Source organism: Podospora pseudopauciseta, chromosome 4 (genome assembly GCF_035222475.1).
Source record: "Podospora pseudopauciseta strain CBS 411.78 chromosome 4, whole genome shotgun sequence".
NCBI lineage: Eukaryota > Fungi > Ascomycota > Sordariomycetes > Sordariales > Podosporaceae > Podospora > Podospora pseudopauciseta.
In genome coordinates, this window is record NC_085894.1 from 3,523,377 (window position 1) to 3,543,356 (window position 19,980).

General features: G+C 51.8%; 8 protein-coding genes and 1 non-coding gene across 9 annotated transcripts; 4 read left to right on the forward strand and 5 right to left on the reverse strand.

Moving 5' to 3' along the window:
• Window positions 1-215: 215 nt before the first annotated feature.
• QC763_405720 (uncharacterized protein) lies at window positions 216-863 on the reverse strand (the record flags this gene model as incomplete). The annotated part of the gene is made up of 1 exon (XM_062912213.1): window positions 216-863. The coding sequence occupies one exon, from the start codon at window positions 861-863 to the stop codon at window positions 216-218; it is 648 nt and encodes a 215-aa protein (XP_062766182.1).
• A 488-nt stretch (window positions 864-1,351) lies between these two features.
• On the forward strand, window positions 1,352-1,444 carry QC763_0070560. The gene has a single exon. It is a non-coding gene; the product is annotated as a tRNA-Glu (tRNA).
• A 94-nt stretch (window positions 1,445-1,538) lies between these two features.
• Window positions 1,539-4,390, reverse strand: QC763_405710 (uncharacterized protein; the record flags this gene model as incomplete). Its single annotated transcript, XM_062912211.1, has 9 exons — window positions 1,539-2,447; window positions 2,507-2,618; window positions 2,675-2,710; window positions 2,768-2,863; window positions 2,920-3,342; window positions 3,409-3,632; window positions 3,689-4,007; window positions 4,068-4,295; window positions 4,352-4,390. The coding sequence occupies 9 exons, from the start codon at window positions 4,388-4,390 to the stop codon at window positions 1,588-1,590; spliced, it is 2,337 nt and encodes a 778-aa protein (XP_062766183.1). The 3' UTR covers window positions 1,539-1,587.
• A 197-nt stretch (window positions 4,391-4,587) lies between these two features.
• QC763_405715 (uncharacterized protein) lies at window positions 4,588-7,341 on the reverse strand (the record flags this gene model as incomplete). The annotated part of the gene is made up of 3 exons (XM_062912212.1): window positions 7,178-7,341; window positions 5,559-7,127; window positions 4,588-5,505 (listed from the first exon to the last, which is right to left on the reverse strand). The coding sequence occupies exons 2-3, from the start codon at window positions 6,540-6,542 to the stop codon at window positions 4,588-4,590; spliced, it is 1,902 nt and encodes a 633-aa protein (XP_062766184.1). The 5' UTR covers window positions 6,543-7,127; window positions 7,178-7,341.
• A 357-nt stretch (window positions 7,342-7,698) lies between these two features.
• On the forward strand, window positions 7,699-8,493 carry QC763_405700 (uncharacterized protein; the record flags this gene model as incomplete). The annotated part of the gene is made up of 1 exon (XM_062912210.1): window positions 7,699-8,493. The coding sequence occupies one exon, from the start codon at window positions 7,699-7,701 to the stop codon at window positions 8,491-8,493; it is 795 nt and encodes a 264-aa protein (XP_062766185.1).
• Window positions 8,494-8,902: 409 nt separating this feature from the next.
• Window positions 8,903-9,508, reverse strand: QC763_405690 (uncharacterized protein; the record flags this gene model as incomplete). The annotated part of the gene is made up of 1 exon (XM_062912209.1): window positions 8,903-9,508. One exon carries the CDS (start codon window positions 9,506-9,508, stop codon window positions 8,903-8,905), a length of 606 nt encoding a protein of 201 aa, XP_062766186.1.
• Window positions 9,509-10,137: 629 nt separating this feature from the next.
• Window positions 10,138-11,682, forward strand: QC763_405680 (uncharacterized protein; the record flags this gene model as incomplete). Its single annotated transcript, XM_062912208.1, has 1 exon — window positions 10,138-11,682. One exon carries the CDS (start codon window positions 10,138-10,140, stop codon window positions 11,680-11,682), a length of 1,545 nt encoding a protein of 514 aa, XP_062766187.1.
• A 4,291-nt stretch (window positions 11,683-15,973) lies between these two features.
• On the reverse strand, window positions 15,974-17,363 carry QC763_405750 (uncharacterized protein; the record flags this gene model as incomplete). Its single annotated transcript, XM_062912217.1, has 4 exons — window positions 15,974-16,303; window positions 16,772-16,945; window positions 17,006-17,098; window positions 17,268-17,363. The coding sequence occupies 4 exons, from the start codon at window positions 17,361-17,363 to the stop codon at window positions 15,974-15,976; spliced, it is 693 nt and encodes a 230-aa protein (XP_062766188.1).
• An 827-nt stretch (window positions 17,364-18,190) lies between these two features.
• On the forward strand, window positions 18,191-19,102 carry QC763_405760 (uncharacterized protein; the record flags this gene model as incomplete). Its single annotated transcript, XM_062912218.1, has 1 exon — window positions 18,191-19,102. One exon carries the CDS (start codon window positions 18,191-18,193, stop codon window positions 19,100-19,102), a length of 912 nt encoding a protein of 303 aa, XP_062766189.1.
• Window positions 19,103-19,980: the final 878 nt, after the last annotated feature.

Sequence of the window (19,980 nt, forward strand, 5' to 3'; positions counted from 1 at the left end):
GGTCAAATAGGTCAAATCAAAGCAAATCAAGGCAAATTGACATTTCCCAGTTCAAATCGACGCAAATATCGGCCCGGATTTGATTGATTTGCTTTGTTCAGAGCCATGGGGTACATTTCTTGATGTTGGCGGCGACAACAATGTGCCTGTCGTCCCTACAACCCCAAGGTACCTACCTATCCATCATGACTTCCACCCTCCCCATCCCTCCCCCCTCAAAACCTACCCCTCCTCCTCCCCCCACCAGGCCCATGATAGTAACCCCCAAACAACCCCCTCCCCGCCACCCTCAACTCATCCAACACCAACACAAACAAATAAGCCCTTGCCTGCTCCCACATCCAGTCCTTCACGCTCCTAGGCGTAGCAGCCCAGCCAACCAACCAAACCCCCGCCACCACAACACAAACCACCACCCTCCTCAAGTTCTCACTGCCGGCGAACTCTCCCAAAAGCAAAACCCCCGCTTCGGCGAGGGCGAAATGCCAGTAGTCGCTTGTCTTGTACAGGAACAAGTCTGCGCTACTGCTGTGGACGGTCTCGAGGCGACCATTGCGGACGGCGGTGGTTGACCCGCCTAGAGGCAGGGTGACTGGCACGCTGGCGCGGAGGGAGGCGATGCGCCATTGGAAGTAGAAGGCGGAGAAGAGAACCAGGCCGGAGAAGATCCTGTCGAGGAAATACGTGCCCGAAAGGTGGAGGGTGTCGCTGCCCAAAGCCCAGGAGATGGGGGTGAAGGGGGAGGCGGTGGTGTAGAGGAGGATGATCAAGATGACGGAAAAGAATTGGCGGGGGAGGATGGAGGGGGGGGTCTCGGTATGGTGGCCCGTTGGCCGGGGGGTGGTGTCTGGGAATGTTGCCATTTTGACTGGTGTTTAGACAAAAAGACAAAACATGAGAGACAGAGAGAAACGAGCGACGATGAACTGAGGTCAGGAAAGAAAGTCACGATGGAGGGAAACAAGCTCATTTAACCACAACCCACCAATCTTTCCCGCTCTCCTCGGACCGAACAAACGGGCTGAAGAGGCGCGGTCTATTGGAAATGAGAGGGCTGAATAGTCCACACTATGCAAAGGCCTTGTGCCAAGCGGCACAGGCAGCGAAATCGCCAAGTGTTTTTACCCCTGAAGCCTCTGAGCACGGATCATGCTGTGGTCTTGGCGGGGTTTGTTGCCTGGAGTGCTTAAAAATGGCGGGGTTGCATTTGAGGGATTTCGTGCCGGGACGCGTCAAAAGTTCTGGACGCGAAATGAAGCCGTATGGAAGGAAAATGTCGGATATGCTGGAGCTGATACGGTGTGCCAGGCACCGATTTGCTGCTGAAAATGCAAAAAAAAGATGGTTGTGACTCGGATACCGGGAGTCGAACCCGGGGCTGTTGAGAAAGGCAATCACTCCTGAGAAGTGAGAGTCAACGATGTTACCGCTACACCATACCCGATAGCATGGTTCCGATTGGACTTGTATGGATGGTCGAGTCAGAGCGTGGGTCTATGATCAGGGATATCCTGTGGCGGAGTGTGGACTCTAACGATTTGCGATTGCATATGGTCTGGGTACCTCAAGTGGTAAGGTATCCAACAATCACGCCGGTCTCGCCGTGCCCATCTCCTCATCCCACCTCTCCTCCCGATTACCCCTCCTCCTGAATAACCTCCCCAAACCCTTCTCACTCCTCATGCTGTGCGCTGCACCACCCTCATCACCATCATCCTCAGGCTCATCCCCCCTCTCCCTCCCCTTCCTCCTCCCCCACGACAGTCCCAACCACCCCCTCAACCAATCCTTCCTCTCATCAACTCTCTCCCGATGTTCCAACTCCTCCGTCTGGCTCCTATGCCTCTCATCCTCCGAAAAGCACTCATCCTCATCCGGGTGATTATGTCCCGATTCATGTCCCTTCTTTTGCAGCTGATTAGCCTTCCACGACGCAACATAAACCGCCATCTTCTCCCTCGTAACATCTCTCCACCTCCTCAAAGGATAATCCCACTCAAAGTCTTCCTGAGCCTTGCTCAAATGATGATGAGCCGGAGGTTGCGAAACCGGATACAACTTCCACAGCCAGAGCTTGCGCAAGCCAGGGACATGCGTATGGAACCGAAAGCGGCGAAAGATTGGGGCGTAGTCGTTGTCGTCGTCGATGCTCAAGTCGTCTGATTCCTCGTCGCTCGAATCGTCGTCGTTGCGACGCCGCCGAGTGCTGTACCCGTCGGAAATGTCCGAAGTGCAGTCCGAGAGATACGAGTCGTCATCGTCTTGCTTGTGCTTGTGCTTGTGCTTGTGGCTGTACTTTCTGGTTTGGGATTGCTTTAGAGCTTGCCATTTGCTTGGTGGTGGCCGTTGCGCGCTGTCCATGCGCCTCTTGGCTTTGCTCGCCATGCGGTAGAACACGATGCCGATGCCGAGGAGAATGACAGCAGAAACACCAACGGAGATGGGAACTGTTTGCTATATCAGCTATGGCAGATGATATCAAAAAAGCCTGCTCACGATGACTTACACAGATATTTTGACACTTCGTTGACTGGCCAGTCAACTTCGCCGGTTTCCTCGTTCTTGGGGAACTCTACAATGCCGATGGTAAAAAAGCTTGCAATGAAGGACAACGGCAGCTGTGATACAGTATCAGCTCAGTTTCCTGGCAGATGTGATTGTTACGGCAACTCACAAAGATGACTGTGACGATGGTGAACACCACCATGATCTACCGAATAGTGTGTCAGTACTTGTGGATCGATGAGGTGCGCTTCGGGAACCCCACAGTATTTTGCCGCGAGCCCTGTTCTGAGAGCTTCATTGCATATCGTGTATCCCAACCGGATGCCTGTTGTTGCTTGAATTGCAACAATTGTTTCAACTATTACGCTGTCAGTCACTGTCGCTCATAAATGATCCCTGCTTACAGAAGCATACCTCAGCCTCGACTCGTTTGGCAGACTCGTCCATCTCTTGAACTCGGATGAGGTTGTCTTCCACGATCCGAATGGCTTCATCGACCACTCTGGCGTTCTTAAGCCCAGTTCCGTGATGGCTCTTTTTATGGACTTCATCATGTTGGTCTCCATCTTCGTCATAGTGCTCCTTGGTACCACCTGACCGTTTCCGAGGCCGAAGGTGACCCTGGAATTCCTCCAGAACCTTGAGTTGTGTGGTAAGAATGGACTTGATGATGCCAAGCTCATCCTGGATATCAATAATTTCCACAAGCTGCCGGGATTCGTCTGATATCCGTGAGAAGCTGTCAATGTCGGATGTGTATTTGAAGGGATCTTTAGCATTAGCGAGCTTGTCGACGGTCTTGAGGAGCTTCTTCATCTTGACAGCTTCATCTTCAGCCTATTCAGTTGAGCTAGGGTGAGTATTCAGCTAAGTTATCAACAGAGTGCTGGAACGTGCACTTACAATGGTGTTGATGGAGGATTGGAAGGCCTCCTGCAGCTTGACACCACCAGGGCCTTGCCTTGTCATAATGTTCAGACATATCTTGAGAATCATTTCGACAAGGCTGTCGGGCGATTGGATTGCTTGTCGCGCCTTGTTTGTCTCTATCTCCCGGCTTAGGAGTTTCTTGATGTTGTACTGCTCGGAAGGCTTTTGGGTGTTTGGCATGCAGGTAATTACAGTCCCTGGATCCTGTCAATATGTCATTCCATTTGCGGCGGTGTATCCGATCACAACTCACCATCGGGCAATACCCATAGCCACAACTGGTCGACCATCAGAATAGGAGCTGTGTTCTTGGGCTTCCCGTGCTTGGTGGCCCATCGGTACACGACCTGGTCTTTGTCTCTCCGCTCCGTGGTTTCGAGCATGTAGTAAGAGTACTGATCCAATGTGCGCCGGCAATGTAGTGGTAGAACATCGTGAGCATGGATGTACCCATCGATCAATGCCGACTCCCTGCGGCTCAGGGGCGCGTTGGTTCGATTGTCGTTCACGCGATTGATCATGGCCGCCATCTTTTTGCGACCATCGTGGCTCTCGTAGGCAAGGTATGGCATCTTCCATTTGTTAGCAAGTCCCCATCAATAGCATGCTAGAAAGAGATCAGAGAAACTCACAAAAAGCGCGAGCGTTTTGTCACCACCGGCGTGCCCGAGATTGACGGGTGGCAACATCGCCCATGTTATGCTGGACAGATTCTGACTCGAACGCTTTGCGGGCTGCAACGGTGGCCGAGAGGTTGACCCGGCTATGCTGTCTGAAGACCCGGACGGCTCTTCTATCACTGTCTGCAAGCGGCTAGAGTGATTTCCCGGTGATTCTGAAACCTCGGATACATCTACACTCTGTTCTGCGTTAGTTACTGTTGGTCAACCCTTCCAAGCTGTCGTGGTGCATTTACAAATCTCGTGAATTGGTACTTCTTGGCTCTCGGGTTCATATACCGGTTGAAGATAGTAAGACCGTCATGCCTTTGGTCCGCAATGGATGAATCGCGGACTCCAATGGAGAGAAAAAGGTCCTGGAAAGGGGTATTGTCAGTACCTAGGCATCTTCCGTCTCGATGCGCGCGGCAGGAAACTCAACATACAGATAGCCATTGCTCCTAAAACATCGCAGGATTATTAGTTGAGTTTTCTACGGGAGGGTGAAAAGAGAACTTGCATTGTTTGCGGGCAGCAAAATCCATCTGCAACGGAAATCCTTGTCTTTCCCCTTCCTTCGGGACGATTCAAGAGTCCGAGCACAGCGCTTGTTGGCATCATAAACCATGTCATAAACGCTTGTCGTCTTGAGATTGATCTGTTCCTCCACTCGTTTTGTCTTCTTATTAGTCGTATGGTAGAACTCGCTAACAGTCCCTTCTGCAACGAAGCTAGCGATGTATTGTGAAGAGTCAGGCGTCGGAGGTGTGGGCTCTGTGGGCAAGTCATAATCTTGAGTGATTGCAGGGCCTCTGATGGGTTCCAGGTTCTCTCTCAACTCGCGAATCCAAGTCGCAGCACACTCGGATCCGTTACAGCCGCAATAGTATTCCGTGCTGTCTTCGCAGATCCAGTCCCAAGGCGAGCGGCCCTCGTTATCATGAAGGTCGAGATCTTCTCGTTGCATGTTACGCATCAAGTAACGAATGACGCCGCTGTACTCTGACCGTTCCCTGCCTTCTTCTGGCTCGTTGTACCATGCCTTGAAGACCGCGTGGTGCAGTGGAGTTGAACCTCCGTCGTCAGGCTCGGTGGTATCATCGGGCCTCTCGTTGATGAGGAGCGTCACAATTGTATCGCTTGGAGGTTCCATCAAGCATGCAATGTGCAGTGGATTACGCCCACTTTCCGTCTTGTATATCAAGCGTGGCTTGCTGTCCAGGATGTTTTCGACGAGTTCGACATTCCGGGACTTGATGGCCTGGTAGAGAATTGTTGATTGCATCTTGGCAAGAATAGTCTGGTAGATGTAATCTTGCGTATCACCCATCCGTGCCAGTCGCCGATGTCGATATATGGCAACTGACGTGAAGGTGACACCTTTGATCGAAGCGCGATATTCGTCCTCGTCCTACGCACGCGTCAGTTTTGCATCTGTAACTGCCATCCTCGTGGCTCACCTACCTTGCACAGTGACATATTATCAGAATCACCCTGTTGGACGCGAGCTTGTGAGTACAGCCAAGTTGTCTCCAATCCACGAGCCAACTCCTTTTGAGATCCCTGGTATTCATTCCAAACATCCTCCACCAGCTCAGACTCCTTGTCGCGGGTTTCGATCTCTAGGAGGATACGGGACATCCTGACGTTTGTGTTTTTGGGAAACCAGCTCTTGAACCTGTCCGGGGTCTGAGGCTCATCGGGCTCTGGGAAGGGTGTATCCAAAAAGATAACCTGGAAGATGTCATCCAAAGATAACGAAGCGGTGTCGTTTTGTTTGGCAGCTAGGGCAATCGCCTTTTGAATGACGATACCGCCGAAGCCAGACCCAATGAAAACTATTGGGACCCCTCGCTGGAAGAATAGCTGCCTTGAGCCTACAATGCGTTCCAGGAGGGTTTTTGCTGCGTTTTCCACATATTCCGCCCAACTTCCGGTCTTCTTGACAAACGTAGGTGATGAGTAACTGAAAGATAGCACTCTGGAGTCGGTGATATCGTTGGGTATAAAGTCACGAATCCAGTTGACTGCGCGTGGCCGCCCGCGCATGTCGAATTCAGATGATGAGCGCATCGAAGGTTCCAAAGATCTCCCTCTCCCCTTGAAGTCTTTGCCAGGTGGCCGTAGTTTCGCGTCTAATTTCGGGTTTCCGTCAGATGGATTCACCAACTCGGGCCCTTTGCCTTTTTTGTCAATCAGCTTGATACGTTGAGGTCCAGGGGAAGCGGTCCTGTCGCGTTCGCCATCCGGTCTCCCAGGGCTCAGGAGACGTTCGACAGGCATCACCCAAGCATCCTCTGGCGTCTCGTCAAAGTCATGGACGGCAATGATGTCGACCGAAGTTCTAGGGCGAATTCCTTCTGGGTAAATAGCCAACGTATAGGTGGCCTGGAGCATGCCCCAGTGCATTAGCAGACGCGCGACGAGTTTATGATGACCGAAACTCATACCTGGCTGGATGCAGGTGGTTCATCTACCTGGTTGCCGCCTCCGATGGTCCCAGTTTCCACCTCAACGGCTGTCTTCTCTTCGAAATCCCCGCCAGGTTGTATCTCCCCGTGTCGAGATGGCGTGGGCGACGATTCTTCATGTTGCAATATCGATGAAGGTCTTGGGACGGAAGCGGCTGCAACAGATGGCCTCCTTGTGAGGCGATTCCAACCAGAAAGCAATGTAGTCCTCCTTCCAGATCCACTCTCGCCCGTATCGACCCTCGAATCCTGGGTCAAGTTTGGAAATTCTGTGTCATTATCTGCCGCTGTAAGCGCGACGCTGGGGGTTGCTGGGACAACCTCGGCATGAGGACTGCTTGGATGATGGGTCGTCTCTGGGTTAGCGGTGGATAGACTATCTGGCGGTAGAGATGATGCCATGTTGAACTTGAGAGCCCAAATTCCGTCGACGACAGGTGGACTAAAGTCGGAGAAGAGGGTGATCTCGAGATGACAAGTTGAATCCGTGTTTGGCGTCGCGATGAATTGTGCAGCCTCGTTATGGTTACATCGTGCATTAATATTCCGGGCGATGCTGCGCCTGTGATTGGGTTAGCGAGGGAATATCCCCACCTGCGAACTGTCACTTGCTAGCAGGGCTGTCGCACGACATATCCCACGCCTAAACAAGGGTCATGCCTGGCGATCAGGGGGGCGCTATTGGGCTATGCCGAGCCCTTGGAGGAGGGCATGGTGGGGTAAAGATCCCAATTTGGTCGCCATATGATTGTGGCTGGCTGCTCGTGAAGAGGTTGCGACAATTTGATTTCCAATCCGTGAGCTCGACATTGTGCTTTGCTGGCGAGAGGCGTGCCGTGTTCCGGTTTTCCAGTTGTTGCATCGGAGGAACTGCCCCACCTTTCACAGGACACGACCACGCAGCCACCACTGGTTCTTCAACATCGATCTCGGGATGTATTGATAATGATCACTGCATGGTTGCACTGCGTTGCACGGGGGATTGGCTAATGTCAAAGTGCGTCCGGCTTCCACTATAGTTATGTTATATAGACACCTGATAAAAAGATTACCCCGCTGATTTCCCTCCAGATGCTCAGTGTTCGTATCGACCAAACATCATTGTCGCCAAAACAAAACTCCAAGATTCCGCCATGCAGCCCGACACGCTAAGCAGCACGGAACAGACGCTTTTCGTCACTCTAAAGGCTCGACAACTTCTAGGTGACAGCTTGGCAGCAGCTGTCGTCGAGCAGATCGATTACGACTTCGATAGACTTCAAGTTGGTTCCCTTGTTGCTGGCGTCATAGGCCTTCGGTCAGCGCTGTTTGACAAATGGATACGCGACTTTCTCACACGATACTCTCATGCCAACGTCATCCACTTAGCTTGCGGGCTCGACACTCGCCCCCACCGGATTTCATGGGGCGACAGCGTTCGTTGGATTGACGTCGATCTCCCAGATGTTGTAGATTTACGGCGGGAGTTCATGCCAGAACCGTCGAGGGCCAACCAATACAGCCTCATGGCAGGCTCTGCCCTCGATTCGGCCTTTATACAATCCCTTCAAAATGACCGGCCAACCATTATTGTCATCGAGGGTCTCGTGCCGTATCTCACCACCTCAGAGGGCGAGGCCATGATTGCCGATTTGTGTGGCCATTTCAAGACGGGAGAGCTGATATTTGACATTACCAACTGGTACACAACCCTTATCGAGAGACTCGTCGGCTCCATCAAGCACACAAAGGCGAAGCTGAGGTGGATGTCTGACAAGCCGAAGAATCTGGAGAAGGTTCATCCGGGCTTAACATTGCTCGAGGCCCATCCCTTGTGCACCCTCGATGGTGTCAGGAATCTGCCATTGGGTGGTCGGATTTTCTTGTGGTTGCAATCTCTGATTCCTTTCACCAGATACAGCGCTCAGTATTTGCGACTCGCATTTTAAGGCTCAGTGTCCGAGCTTCACTGCCCAGCTCTCCCTTCATGCTCTCGACGTTTCTGGGGGAATAGCTATTAGACCGATATGCGCAAGCTGTGCCGGGTACGTGGAAGCACGATCTTTCCAGCATGAGGCGTCTTGCAGCGCGGTTTCTTGCTGTCGATCGAACATTAGTTAGAAGGCAGTAGATGAAATTGCCAGTGGCTGTCTTTGTGCATGGTTCTGAACTCTGGCATCAAAAGGTGCTTTAGGGAGGGCCACTGCAATATTGACGGGACCATCCGGATGGGGACAGCTGAGTCTGTTTATAATGATTTCTCGGGGAAGCTTTGAAAGTCATATTTATCATTGCTGTAGCCCCCTGTCAACGTCATGATTTGCCTGGATATCCCCGCCTACTCGTTGAGCCTTCAGGCTAATTGTTACTCGGCGGCAACCCCGAGTTCGTCCCCAAATCCTCCCCCATCTTCTTCCCGCCCACAACAAGCGGCTCACAATCCTGCAATACAAACATCATCCTCGCCCACTTGGTATCACTTTTATTGACCCACTGATGCTGCGTAGCCCGCTGGATCGCCACATCTCCCCTCTTCAAGCTGTACCGCTCCCCACTATCCAGCACCATGTCCACCTCGCCTTCCATCACGATGCCATAATCCAAGCTCTGGGTGCGATGCATACCGCAGGCATAACCAGGGGCAAAGTCGACACACCGGAGGACAGTGCCCTTGGGGTTCACCAACCCGAGCTTATCAGGGGTTGAGATCAATGACTGGTGGAGCTTGAGATCAGCGTCATTGTTCAGATCGGGAGGGCAGCGGGAGGTAGTGTAGGGGACCGCAAAGGCGAGGTTGTTGTCGTCGTAGGGGCGCCATTGGAAGGGGTTGTGGGATTGGACAATGGCTTGACCGGAGGAGTTGTGGCCGGTGATGAAGGTGGTTGGTTGGTGGAGGTCGGAGAGCTTGCCGTTGTCTTTGCCGTTGGACTGGGCGGAGGTGTTGGTGGATGTGGCGTCACCCATTTTGAAGAAGGTTTTTGATATGCAAGTACAAGTGCCACTCTTGGGGAGGGAGCAGAAAAGGAGGCATCAAAGTGCTGGGAGGTGGAGGTTATGTACCAAGAGATCACTTGATGTAACGGATCAACCCCACGTTGGGGTCCGCGCTGATTCCGGTCCGCTAGGATCTGCTGTGTCAGCCACCATGGCGCCGATTTATGGAGAAGCTACTACATTGGCTTCCGTCTCAAGGCCGGCCTATCTGCTTTCCCGGTTATGTCGTAGCCTTCACGAACTGAGCGACAGGGCCAGGGTCTGCCGCTCCAGCGGGTTGAAAACCGACCCGAACCCCATCCGATAAAGCTTGTTTTAACGTCACCCGTCAAGGCTACGCGAACACGTTCAACGCGTTCTGCGAGCTACCTTATTATATTAATGTCTGCTCCGTGACAGCTCTCACCAATACCAAGATTGGAGTTTGTGGCTGAAATTCATGCATCGCGATAAAGATAAGGACCGGGTTGGTTATCGGCGATGCCAAGCCACTGCGGCTGACGTCATCTCATGCTTCTCAAACTTCACAACCTCAACTCACACCAAGTCTCTCTTCACCGTTTAACCCGTCGCCACGCTAACATCATAGCTCACATAAGATGCTCGATATCAGCCCCATAACCAGCCTCCCCGGGCTAGAAAAACCGCCAAAACACCACATCCTCGCCCCAATACTCAACCCGGCCAAAAGCCCAGGCTCAACATGGTCCTCATTCTTCCCCTCACTCTCTTTCGGCGGCCCATCCCAGGAAGAGGTCAGCCACAAAGGCCACATCTCAACTCTCGACAAAAAGAAACAAGTCGACCAAAAGCGCGAGATCATCGGCTTCCAAAACCCCTGGCCCTCGTGGCACAAGCCCACCAAGTCGGAGATGCTCGCCAGTTTTCAGTGGGGTCCTGACACAGATCCTTGCATCCCTCTCGCGGCTTCGTACGCTCTTCCCGCCAGACAAATCCCGCCGATATCACAGCCGAGCTATAGTGATCTCTCCAACCCTGAGTCTGCCGCGTCAAAGGCTGCAAGACTGCTTACGGTGCAGAAGCCTGATTTTACGCCTTGTCCGGTAGGGAAGAAGGCAAAGGTTACTTGGTTGGGACACGCCTCGATGCTGCTACAGCTTTCATCTGGTGTTAGCGTCGTGTTTGATCCCATTTTTTCCCAGCGGTGTTCCCCAAGTGAGTACTTTGGGCCGATTCGGACGTACCAACCGCCGTGTCAAGTGGGGGATTTACCTAGGATTGATGCAGTATTGATTAGTCATAACCACTATGACCATCTTGATCAAGAGTCTGTCATGGGGATTTGGGAAAATAACAAGGACAGGGTGAGGTTTTTTGTGCCGTTGGGGATAGGAAAGATGATGGTTGATTTGTGGGGTTTGCCGAAGGAGAGGGTGGTGGAGATGGATTGGTGGGATAATGTCGCGTTGACGGGACTGACGCAAGAGAGTGTGAAGGTCTGGTGCACACCCGCACAGCACAACTGTTGGAGATCAGGAAGCGGCAAGTCTGGGGAACCGAATGGGAGCTTGTGGGCTAGTTGGATGGTGGAGGACCTCCAATCTGGAGACGGGGAGGAGCTGTATAGGGTGTTCTTTGGGGGTGATACCGGGTATCAGTTCCACACCGATCCTGCATGGCCACCTTTGCCACCGACGAATTGGAAGAGGGGTGATCCGCTACCGCCAGCAGAAAAGGAAAAACCAGAGGATTACCCACCATGTCCAGCGTTCAAAGAGATCAGCGATAACATCGGCCCGCCAGACCTTCTACTCTTGCCGATCAGTGTTGGCGCATCGTTTGCTTATCTGAGAAGCTTTACAACGTGGATGCCGGACTGGGGCAATCCTATGCCGAGGCATACACAGGGTGTGACTGGGGCAAACCATATGCCTCCTTGGGATGCTGTACGGGTGTTCAAGGAGATGACTGAAGGCGGGAAAGGGAAAGCGGTGGCGGTGGGATTGCATTGGGGGACGTTTGCTACCGAGCCAGAGGAGGTGTTGAAGACTCTGGGCGGCTTGGAATGGGCGTGTGAGAGGCAGGGAGTTGGGTTCGGGAGAGGGTGGGATGGCAAACATGATGAAGGCGTTGAGGACAAGGTGTTTCTAGCGGTGAATCAGGGGGAGAGTATTTTGGTTTGAGTTGGAGTCAGGTCATGTTTTCCTGTGATTGTTATGTAATACCATGAGCTCGCAGTCGACTTTGAACATGACTGAACTTCTACATAGTAGCTTGATCAAACCAGTCACGCAATTAAGAGAAGTCTTCGTTGATTGAGTGAAGTGTGACATATTCCCTGCCACTGAGGTATAGCGGTCCCGAAAGTCATGGCTCGACGCCGCAGGTGCCCTCACCAGAGTCACCAGGAGGCCCGCTGACCATGTGAGACTGAAAGAGAGCACCGCCGCGAGGTCGCGAGGCTTGAAGCCAACAGTGAAACTTGGTTCTCTTTTTATCTCATACAAAAATAACTCGAAGGCCATAGCGCTGACTCTCATCTTCATCTACAGTTGAAAGCCTTCCCTCTACCCATCCTCCTGACGACGCTGGCCATCTCGGGCTTTACAGCACATTTGGGAGCTTGTCCCTCGAAGCTATTTCACTACAGCTCGATGAGCCAAATCCGTACAACCTGCGTCAGGCAGCCCGTAACTTCCTCGCAACTCGAGACTTTGCCCGTCGCTGGTGTTGGGCCTCGAAAGCCGGCCATGGTGCGGTTTTACGAGGTGTGCCTTGTTTCTCTGCAGGGTTGGTTCTCGCGATGGTTACCTATATTAAGCCTTTGTGCTCGATGCTTACACTTCTCATCTTAGGTCCAGTTGTCCAACGTATTGATGTGAAGACCATCGAACATATTCGCCACGAGGTTGAGATGGTGGTGTTGGGACGGGAACTGCCAAGGGCGTTGGCGGAAGAGGAGTGTGGGTCTGGTCAACGGTCGGGTTGAGGAGCAAACCTTGTTGAGCAGAACAAAGTTCCACCGACTCAGGTGAACAGGCGTGCTCGATTCTGGATCCGTCAACGAGTAGGATTTGCTGTGGCTTTCTGCTGGCTGTTATGGGATGATATCCGGGTCAGGGTTATTTGGCGTTTGACGTGGCTTGCGATTAACGTGGGAGGCAGGAGTTTGAAGGAGATAGGAGGAGATACGAGGAGGTTCGGATAGTTTTAGTGGATATTTCGTGCGCTTTGCAGAGGAAGTTCGCAGGCCTTGGGAGGGATGAGAAGAGATTGTGAGGTGGGTGATATATTTCATCAGCCTTTTCTTCCGTCTCTTCTTCATCCGACAGTTTAATCTTTTACTTGCAACCTACGCCTCTACCCAGACGTAGGCCCTTAACAATAGTACACAGATACTTATATTGAATGGGGTGAAGGAAGGAATCAAAGGTACAACAGGAATAAATTGCTAGGATCAGCTTTATGCACCACGAAGCTTTTAACACCAGTCGTAATCTTTGACGTGACATGGAAGATCTTCCAACTTGTTTTAGGTTTCAAACAACAGCTGATGGGAGGAAGTGTAACATGAACCTGGAGGCAGGGTTAGGGTTGGTAAGGCGGTCCACATTACCCCTGAAAGCCCCTTGGGAAAGTAGGAAAGTAAACAATAGCTGTCTGTGCGCAGGATTGCCGAGAGGCGACTTCGACGCCGAAACCACTGTCGTCATTGACAATGAGCACCTGCGTTATCAAAACGGCGGGGAGTGAGTGAAAGACTGGGAGAAACAATTTATGGATCTAAATACGTAAATAATTGCTAGAGAAACCCCGAAATTCCAAGCAGACCCTATCGGAAGTCCCTTATCCAATCCTGTTTCCAAATCCTGTCAAACAGCATTCCGACAATACCAACCCAGAAAACTACCTAACCAGCGCCATTTTTTTTGCCAAAGGCATGTGCCCTCAACTGACCGCAAAATTTGTCAGGAACACCACCCCGCTCAACGACGCGGCGGTCGGATGGTGGAGCTCGAATTATTTTAATCTACGCCCGTCATAACCACGTCCTGATCTCCCTGCTGCTGCTGACCCCCTTAACGTTGCCGACGCTGCTGCCGCTGCAGCGATACCCATAGTCTCCCAAATGGTACGGGCGGTGGTCTCCCCGTCCGGGTGCGTGATTCAATCCGAGGCAGTGCATCGATATCTACACCTAGATTCCGCCCTGGCGCTCCCGAGTCCCTCCGCCGCCGCGATGGGCTCCCGGTCTCGTTGGAAGTTCTGCCCGGGTTCCTCGACCATCTATCAATTGTGCCGATTACACCCCAACGTCCGGGCCGAGGCGGGGACGTGATGGCCGTGCTGAAGTCTACCAAGCGCGAGAGCAGGGATCTGCGTTCGGGGTCGCGCGAATTGGTGGGGAGAGCTGAGGTCAATCCATAGCATGAATTAACTAGTGGGGCTTTTCTATCCTCTTGTTTTATGCTCACCTCATGCCCCATTTCTTGACCAATAACAGATAAAGCCATATTTCATAGCTACCTTTACCCACACTCTAGAGTGCCTATTTCAGCCCCGACGTTATTCCATCCCTATGGTATTCTCATATATAATGAGGACGTATCTTCCCGATCAAATTTTCACCTCAACCGAACTTTACCAAAATGCCCCCAACTTTGGCCTGCAAGTGCTCATCACCGTGCCCGAAGTCCAGCGAGAAGATTTCTTGTGCAGTGCCCCTGGGGGATCCGATCGTTACTTATTCTCATTGCTCTTGTCACGTCTTCTTCGGGTTATTCTTCACACCGGATGTTAATTTTCTTAAGGGTGAGCACAGGCAGGGCGGCAGGGATCTATTTCCCTCAATCCTATGGCTGAAACAACTGTGGAGGTCTGTATGGAAACACATGCAGAAGGATTGAGGAGGACTCCCGGAGTACTTGTAACAAGATATCCACCGTACTGATACGTCTTTACATCAGGTCACCGTGAAAGATCCCGCAAATTGGCAATCCAGATCACAATGTATAACATAGGATGGAGGTGAATGACTTTGTCAGTTGATGTGGAGGCATACAGTCGAGCTCAACTTCAAAAGAGTCGTCTGGCTGAGGCTCAGCTGCACTACCTACCTTTCCCGAGATAAATAAATATAAAGAGGGGAGCCAACGTGCTCTCACGAGGATAGGGATGTCATGAACCCTCGGGGTCTGTCCTTTTCGGCTCATATGCTTGGGATCTTAGTGTTATGCTGAGTAGGCTGTTATGATACATTCATCATTCATAGTCTTTTACAGCCTGCGTGATTGTACTGTTAGGTGTTACTAAGTACTAACCGTTCTCGTACCTCCGTATAAATTGCCGTGAAACCAGCTGAGAACCCTTATGCAACCATTCCATCTGCCCACGCGACCTTGCTCGACATCGTATCACAGCTTTCGTTAACGTAGCACCTCGGTCTTGTCCTTCTCCGCCACCTCCATTATATTACTTTTTTGATACTTCGTTCACCCTGCTAGGTAAGCACCATATAAATCTCCCTGCGTCTCCATCGCTTGCATTTTTATTTCCCCTTAGATTTTCCCTTTCCTTCATCTTCATCAAGCGCGTTGGGCTATCGACAAATCCTTTAATTTCCCCATAATACGACAGGATCCAGATGTTGTGAACTGTTCGACGGATCGTCATCCGATGCTGAATCATTATTCGATATTGCATCCTCACCCAGTTCTGCATCCTCGGCCGATACGGCATCTGTGAAGTCTGTCCCGATGCTGGAACGGCTGAAGCCCGTCCATGTTCTCTTGTGATGAACTTTGATGGCCGTCAGTCGAGGTCCCCCCATCTAGTAGCGAATTCCAGGTCTGAGGGCAAACTGTCTCTCTGGGTCCACCATTCCGCAGTACAGGTTGTTCATCTCACATTTGTTCCTCAATCTACCTAGCAGTCTTGACAGTTCTGGATATTATATGCGCTTCGAGGGGCGAAACCCGAGTATCCGGAGCTCAATGATGTCAAGAAGATAATGTATCACTGGTGATACCAAGGGCGAAGCGTGGAGCTTTCGAAGCCACTGCATGATGCTATTAGCGAAACAACGATACATAATTGCAAAGCCAGGGGTTTCACTTACAACAGTCACTTCTGGGCGAAGGTCTCTGCCGCCCCAATATGGAGTTCGGTGAGGTGATCTGTGTCGGTATAAAACGATTCAAGAAGCTTTCCACCGCCCAGCAACCACACCACACTCTCGAGGAAAATGCGCCCTAGCGACCAAACATCGGCCGCATGGGAAACTTGCATCTGGGAATGGTATTTCTCAGGTGCCCAATACCTAAGTATCTCTGGGAGCATCGGAAGCTTTGAGAACTCTGAGCCTGCAATGACGAGCTTTTCTGTTACACCACCACTACCTTCGGCGGCCCGGGTGTCTATATCAGGAAACCAAAAGATTGAGTCCGCAGTGATGCTGTCAAACCGGTGGCAAGTTCAAATGTTAAGCTCGTTGACCGTATAATCCGGCTGACTGAGCAGAAGTGATGCGGCATCAGCAAGTCCTTCGCATTGTTCCAGAATCCATTTCACAAGTCGTTCAGAGTTTGGGTTGGGATTCTGGTTCATCCAGAACATCGACACAGTTCCGCTAGGCCAGGGAAAAATCCAATCGACGCGCTCGTTTTCGAGGCTGTCGATACACGCCATAATTGGCACGAGGTGCTTGCTCGAACTAGAAGCAGCAAGGGGTTTCCGACTTTGGAGTTCGTACGCAGTTTCCCTGTACTGCTTTCTACCCATACACATCCTTCCAAACGTGTTGTCCTATTTTTGAATGCGGGTCAGCATCGGCTCTTCAACGAAGCTTACAATAGTTCGGATTTGATCATACCTGTTTTCCAAAGCAGTGGTGGTCGGTAAGGATGAGGAACTTCCGCCTGTCAGCCAGAATACCATCACTCTTTGGGCTCCGTGGCAGCTTCAAGAATGGAAGGACTGCAGATTAGAGCGGCGAGGTCTCGCACTGTGTCATTGGATTCGTTTGGTTGATTTGACTGCAGCCGGCGAAAACAGATTCCTTGTTCAAGACAACATTGGGCTGGCATGAATTTGTTGTTGATCTGTCTGACACACATGGTCATGGACAGAGAAACTTGGTCAAGCTACACGCACGCGGAACAAACTTAAGTAAAAATGCTGTCATTCATGCATGTAGGTAGTCATTATTACTTCTCCTACCCTGATGTCCCTTCCAAAAGGAAGACGAAGCAAACCTGTGAATGACTCAACTACCTCTATCTCCCCCTTGTCATAGCCTCCATATCCCGACCCTGCTGGAATCATGATACCTGTTAATGGCTGCACTTTAGCCGCCTCTTCAACCTTCCCCCGGAGTCGAGCCTCTTCAAGCACGGCCAACTTCCTCTCCGCATCCAACGTCCTCTTTCCCGCATCCAACGCTCTCATCTCCATATCCCTGTACTTGCCCTCCAGCCATTCCGTCGACTCGGTCTTCTCATTCCGAACCTCCGCCACAAGGGCTCGGCGTTCCATCTCATTGACCTTTGCCTGCCATTCGTTGGCGTTGTCAATCAACGAACTGGTCTCCTCTCTGACGTGCTGGTGTAAGTTCTCTTACCTGTTGGCGTCAGACACCAGCGTGCGGTATGTATTGCGAGATTCCGTTAGTCCTGAGATTTGATGATTGTGTGTGTGTCTGGGAATCTTCTCTATTTCGGCATGAGCGCAGGTGAGGTCCTGAAGGGCTGAAACCTGGCCTCTGAGTCACGAGGATAGTCTGGTCTTTGTCCATGTCGTTGATCGAGGTTGAAGTCTGGGCGACCTGAGAGGCAGCGGTCTTGGCTGGGTTGTTGTTGGATTCCATCTTCCACAGCCTCTTGAGGGGATGAGATAGAGAGAAATGGGCGATCGGTTGTTGGTGCGTTAATGAGAGGCCAATCAAGGAAGACCGAAGAGGAAGTTTATAACCACTCGAGATGGATGTTTTTCTCCTGGTGAGTCACCTTTGCATTACCAGGACTGCGTCAATCCCTTGCTCATTCGTACCACGCAGCCCGTTTGAGCATGCTGGATCAAAACAGAGGGATTGAATTGGGTTCAGCGACACCACTCTTGGCAGCTGGTTCTAGGCAATGTGTGGACTTTTGTCACTGCCACGGATATTTAGGGTCAGGGTTGATGCCAGTGACCCATCGAGGACTGGATGTTACTTCCCTCTCACATTGTCCAACGAGACCATCGAAGCCGTCAACAGTTAGTATCTGGATGTCGCCCATGCAAGATATTGAAGAGATCGAAACAATGTATCTCCAATGACGAGGAGACAAGATTATGTATGAGCTGGACACATACACAACAGAAAGAAAACATAACTGTAAAAGGTAATACACCTAAACCACTACTAAAGCTAAGCTGACTAGACTAACAGAACTCCCAATCGTTGGGAAAGCAATGACCTCAACCATCTTCAGGGAAGAGAATCTCAGCGCTTTCTAGGCAACAAAGGCGAATGATGAGTGTCTCCGGGCCAAAGCAAGGTGCCGAAGTCTGATGGGTTCCCGATGTACCTGGTATGGAATTGGCGCGGTGTCAAATGAGAGTAAGACGTTCACCGCAGTGAAGCTATCCTCAGTGAAAGGAAACATCGGTCTCCCAGTCGTAATGAGTCTTTTCCTGCTTGATGTGGTCGGCATGCTGAACGTTCATCACGGCCATATTGTCGTTCATGTCGTCTCTGACCTTGGCCACCTCATCCTTGGCGGCGTCTCTCTCATTGATGGCCTGATCCCTCTGTGCCTGGACCTCATTGTAAAGCCTGGTGAACTTAGCAAAACCGCGGTCCAACTCCTCGTTGGTCTTGAAAGCCTGCGCAACGGCCGTATCCCTCTCCTTCTGCACTTCGGCGTACTTGCGGGTGAAGTTGGCTTTGCTGGTCTCAAGTTTCTTCTCCAAGCTAGCGACCTCGGCGAGGGCCGCATTCCTCTCCTTCTGTACTTCGGCGTACTTGCGGGTGAAGTTGGATTTGCTGGTCTCGAGCCTCTTCTCCAAGCTGGCGACCTCGGCGAGAGCCGCGTCTCTCTCCTTCTTCAGCTGGGCAATCTTCTGGTTGAGGATGCCGGTATTGGAGGTCTTGAGCGCCTCTCTGGCCTCATCTCTCTCCTTGCACACCTCGTCGTACCGCTTGATAGCACCGGCGCGTCCATTCTGGTACGCCTTCTCGCTCTGGGCGACCTTCTCGAGTGCGGCCTCCTTTTCCTTCTTCAAGGTGTCCCTCTCCTTCGCCACCTCGTTATACTTCCTGGTGAAGTTGGCACGTCCGGTCTGGAGAGCCTTGTCGCTCTCAGCGGCCTTCTGGAGCGCAGCGTCCTTCTCGCCTCTCACCTTGACCAATTGACCCTTCAACCGAGCCACTTCACTCTTGCAGGTGGTCGAAGCGGTCTCTTTACGGACCTCGAAGGCCTCAAGCTTGGTTCTGAAGACCTCGAGCTCCTGTCAAGCCAACGATTAGTAACTTTGTGTGAATTGAGGAGAAAATTTCCGACGAGTCGTGTCAATATACCATGTTCAAAAGCGCGCTGCGCCGGAGCTCCACATCAAGGCTAGCCTCCGCACTGGACAGTTGATGCTGAAGCCGTAAGATGTACTGGTTTCCGCGCTCAATCTCGTTAACAGCCACCGGAAGCCAGCCTTCGTGGGCCTGAGTGGTATCGGGCCAGGTGTTGAGGTCGTATTCGAGCTTGGTCTGACGTTCCTCGGCCTCTCTGAGCTCCAACCTGGCTTGGGCCATGGCCGCCTCATTACGAGCCCACTCCATTTCAGCGTTGGCAACCATATGCTTGGCGAGACCGTGAGGCATCGGGGTTGCACGAAGAAATGCTTCCGGACGGAGACCTGTGGGATCTGGTAGAGGCGTTAGTGGTTGACATAAATGAAGAGAAGGAAGACTTACCTCGCGTGAGGAAGGGTTCGATGGTGGTCGACAAAGCCGGTCTGGGATTTTTGCGTTATGAAGGCTTGTTACTGGATGTTGTCGACGCGGCCGTCAGATCTGGGTAGGGATGGTGTCAACGCCTGTGGGGATGGAAATGAGTGATGTATGATGAATCGTACCTTCGGTTACGACCCGTAGCTTTGATAGGGAAGCGCGGAATGAATCTGAACGAGACTCCTGAAGTTCCTAGTAGTTGACTCTGCTCGCAACAACTGTTGATGGCGACAGTAATGGTTGTAGGTGATGTGAGGTGGGAGACTTGACTTGGGTGAGCGGGTGTTGGGAAGACTGTCAGACAAGCCGGGGATGTTGGTGGAGGGAGTAAAGAACTTTTTACGGGGAGAGAGGCTGCGGAAAGACTGCTTTATAATGGAGATAGAGTGGTTCAAGTGAATTGTGTCGTGCGGGGCCGGCGAGCGTCAAGTGAATATACAGGTGTGGGCCTAGGCGAGTATCATTGATGCTCTCAGGTCAACAGAGTCTGCAGGGC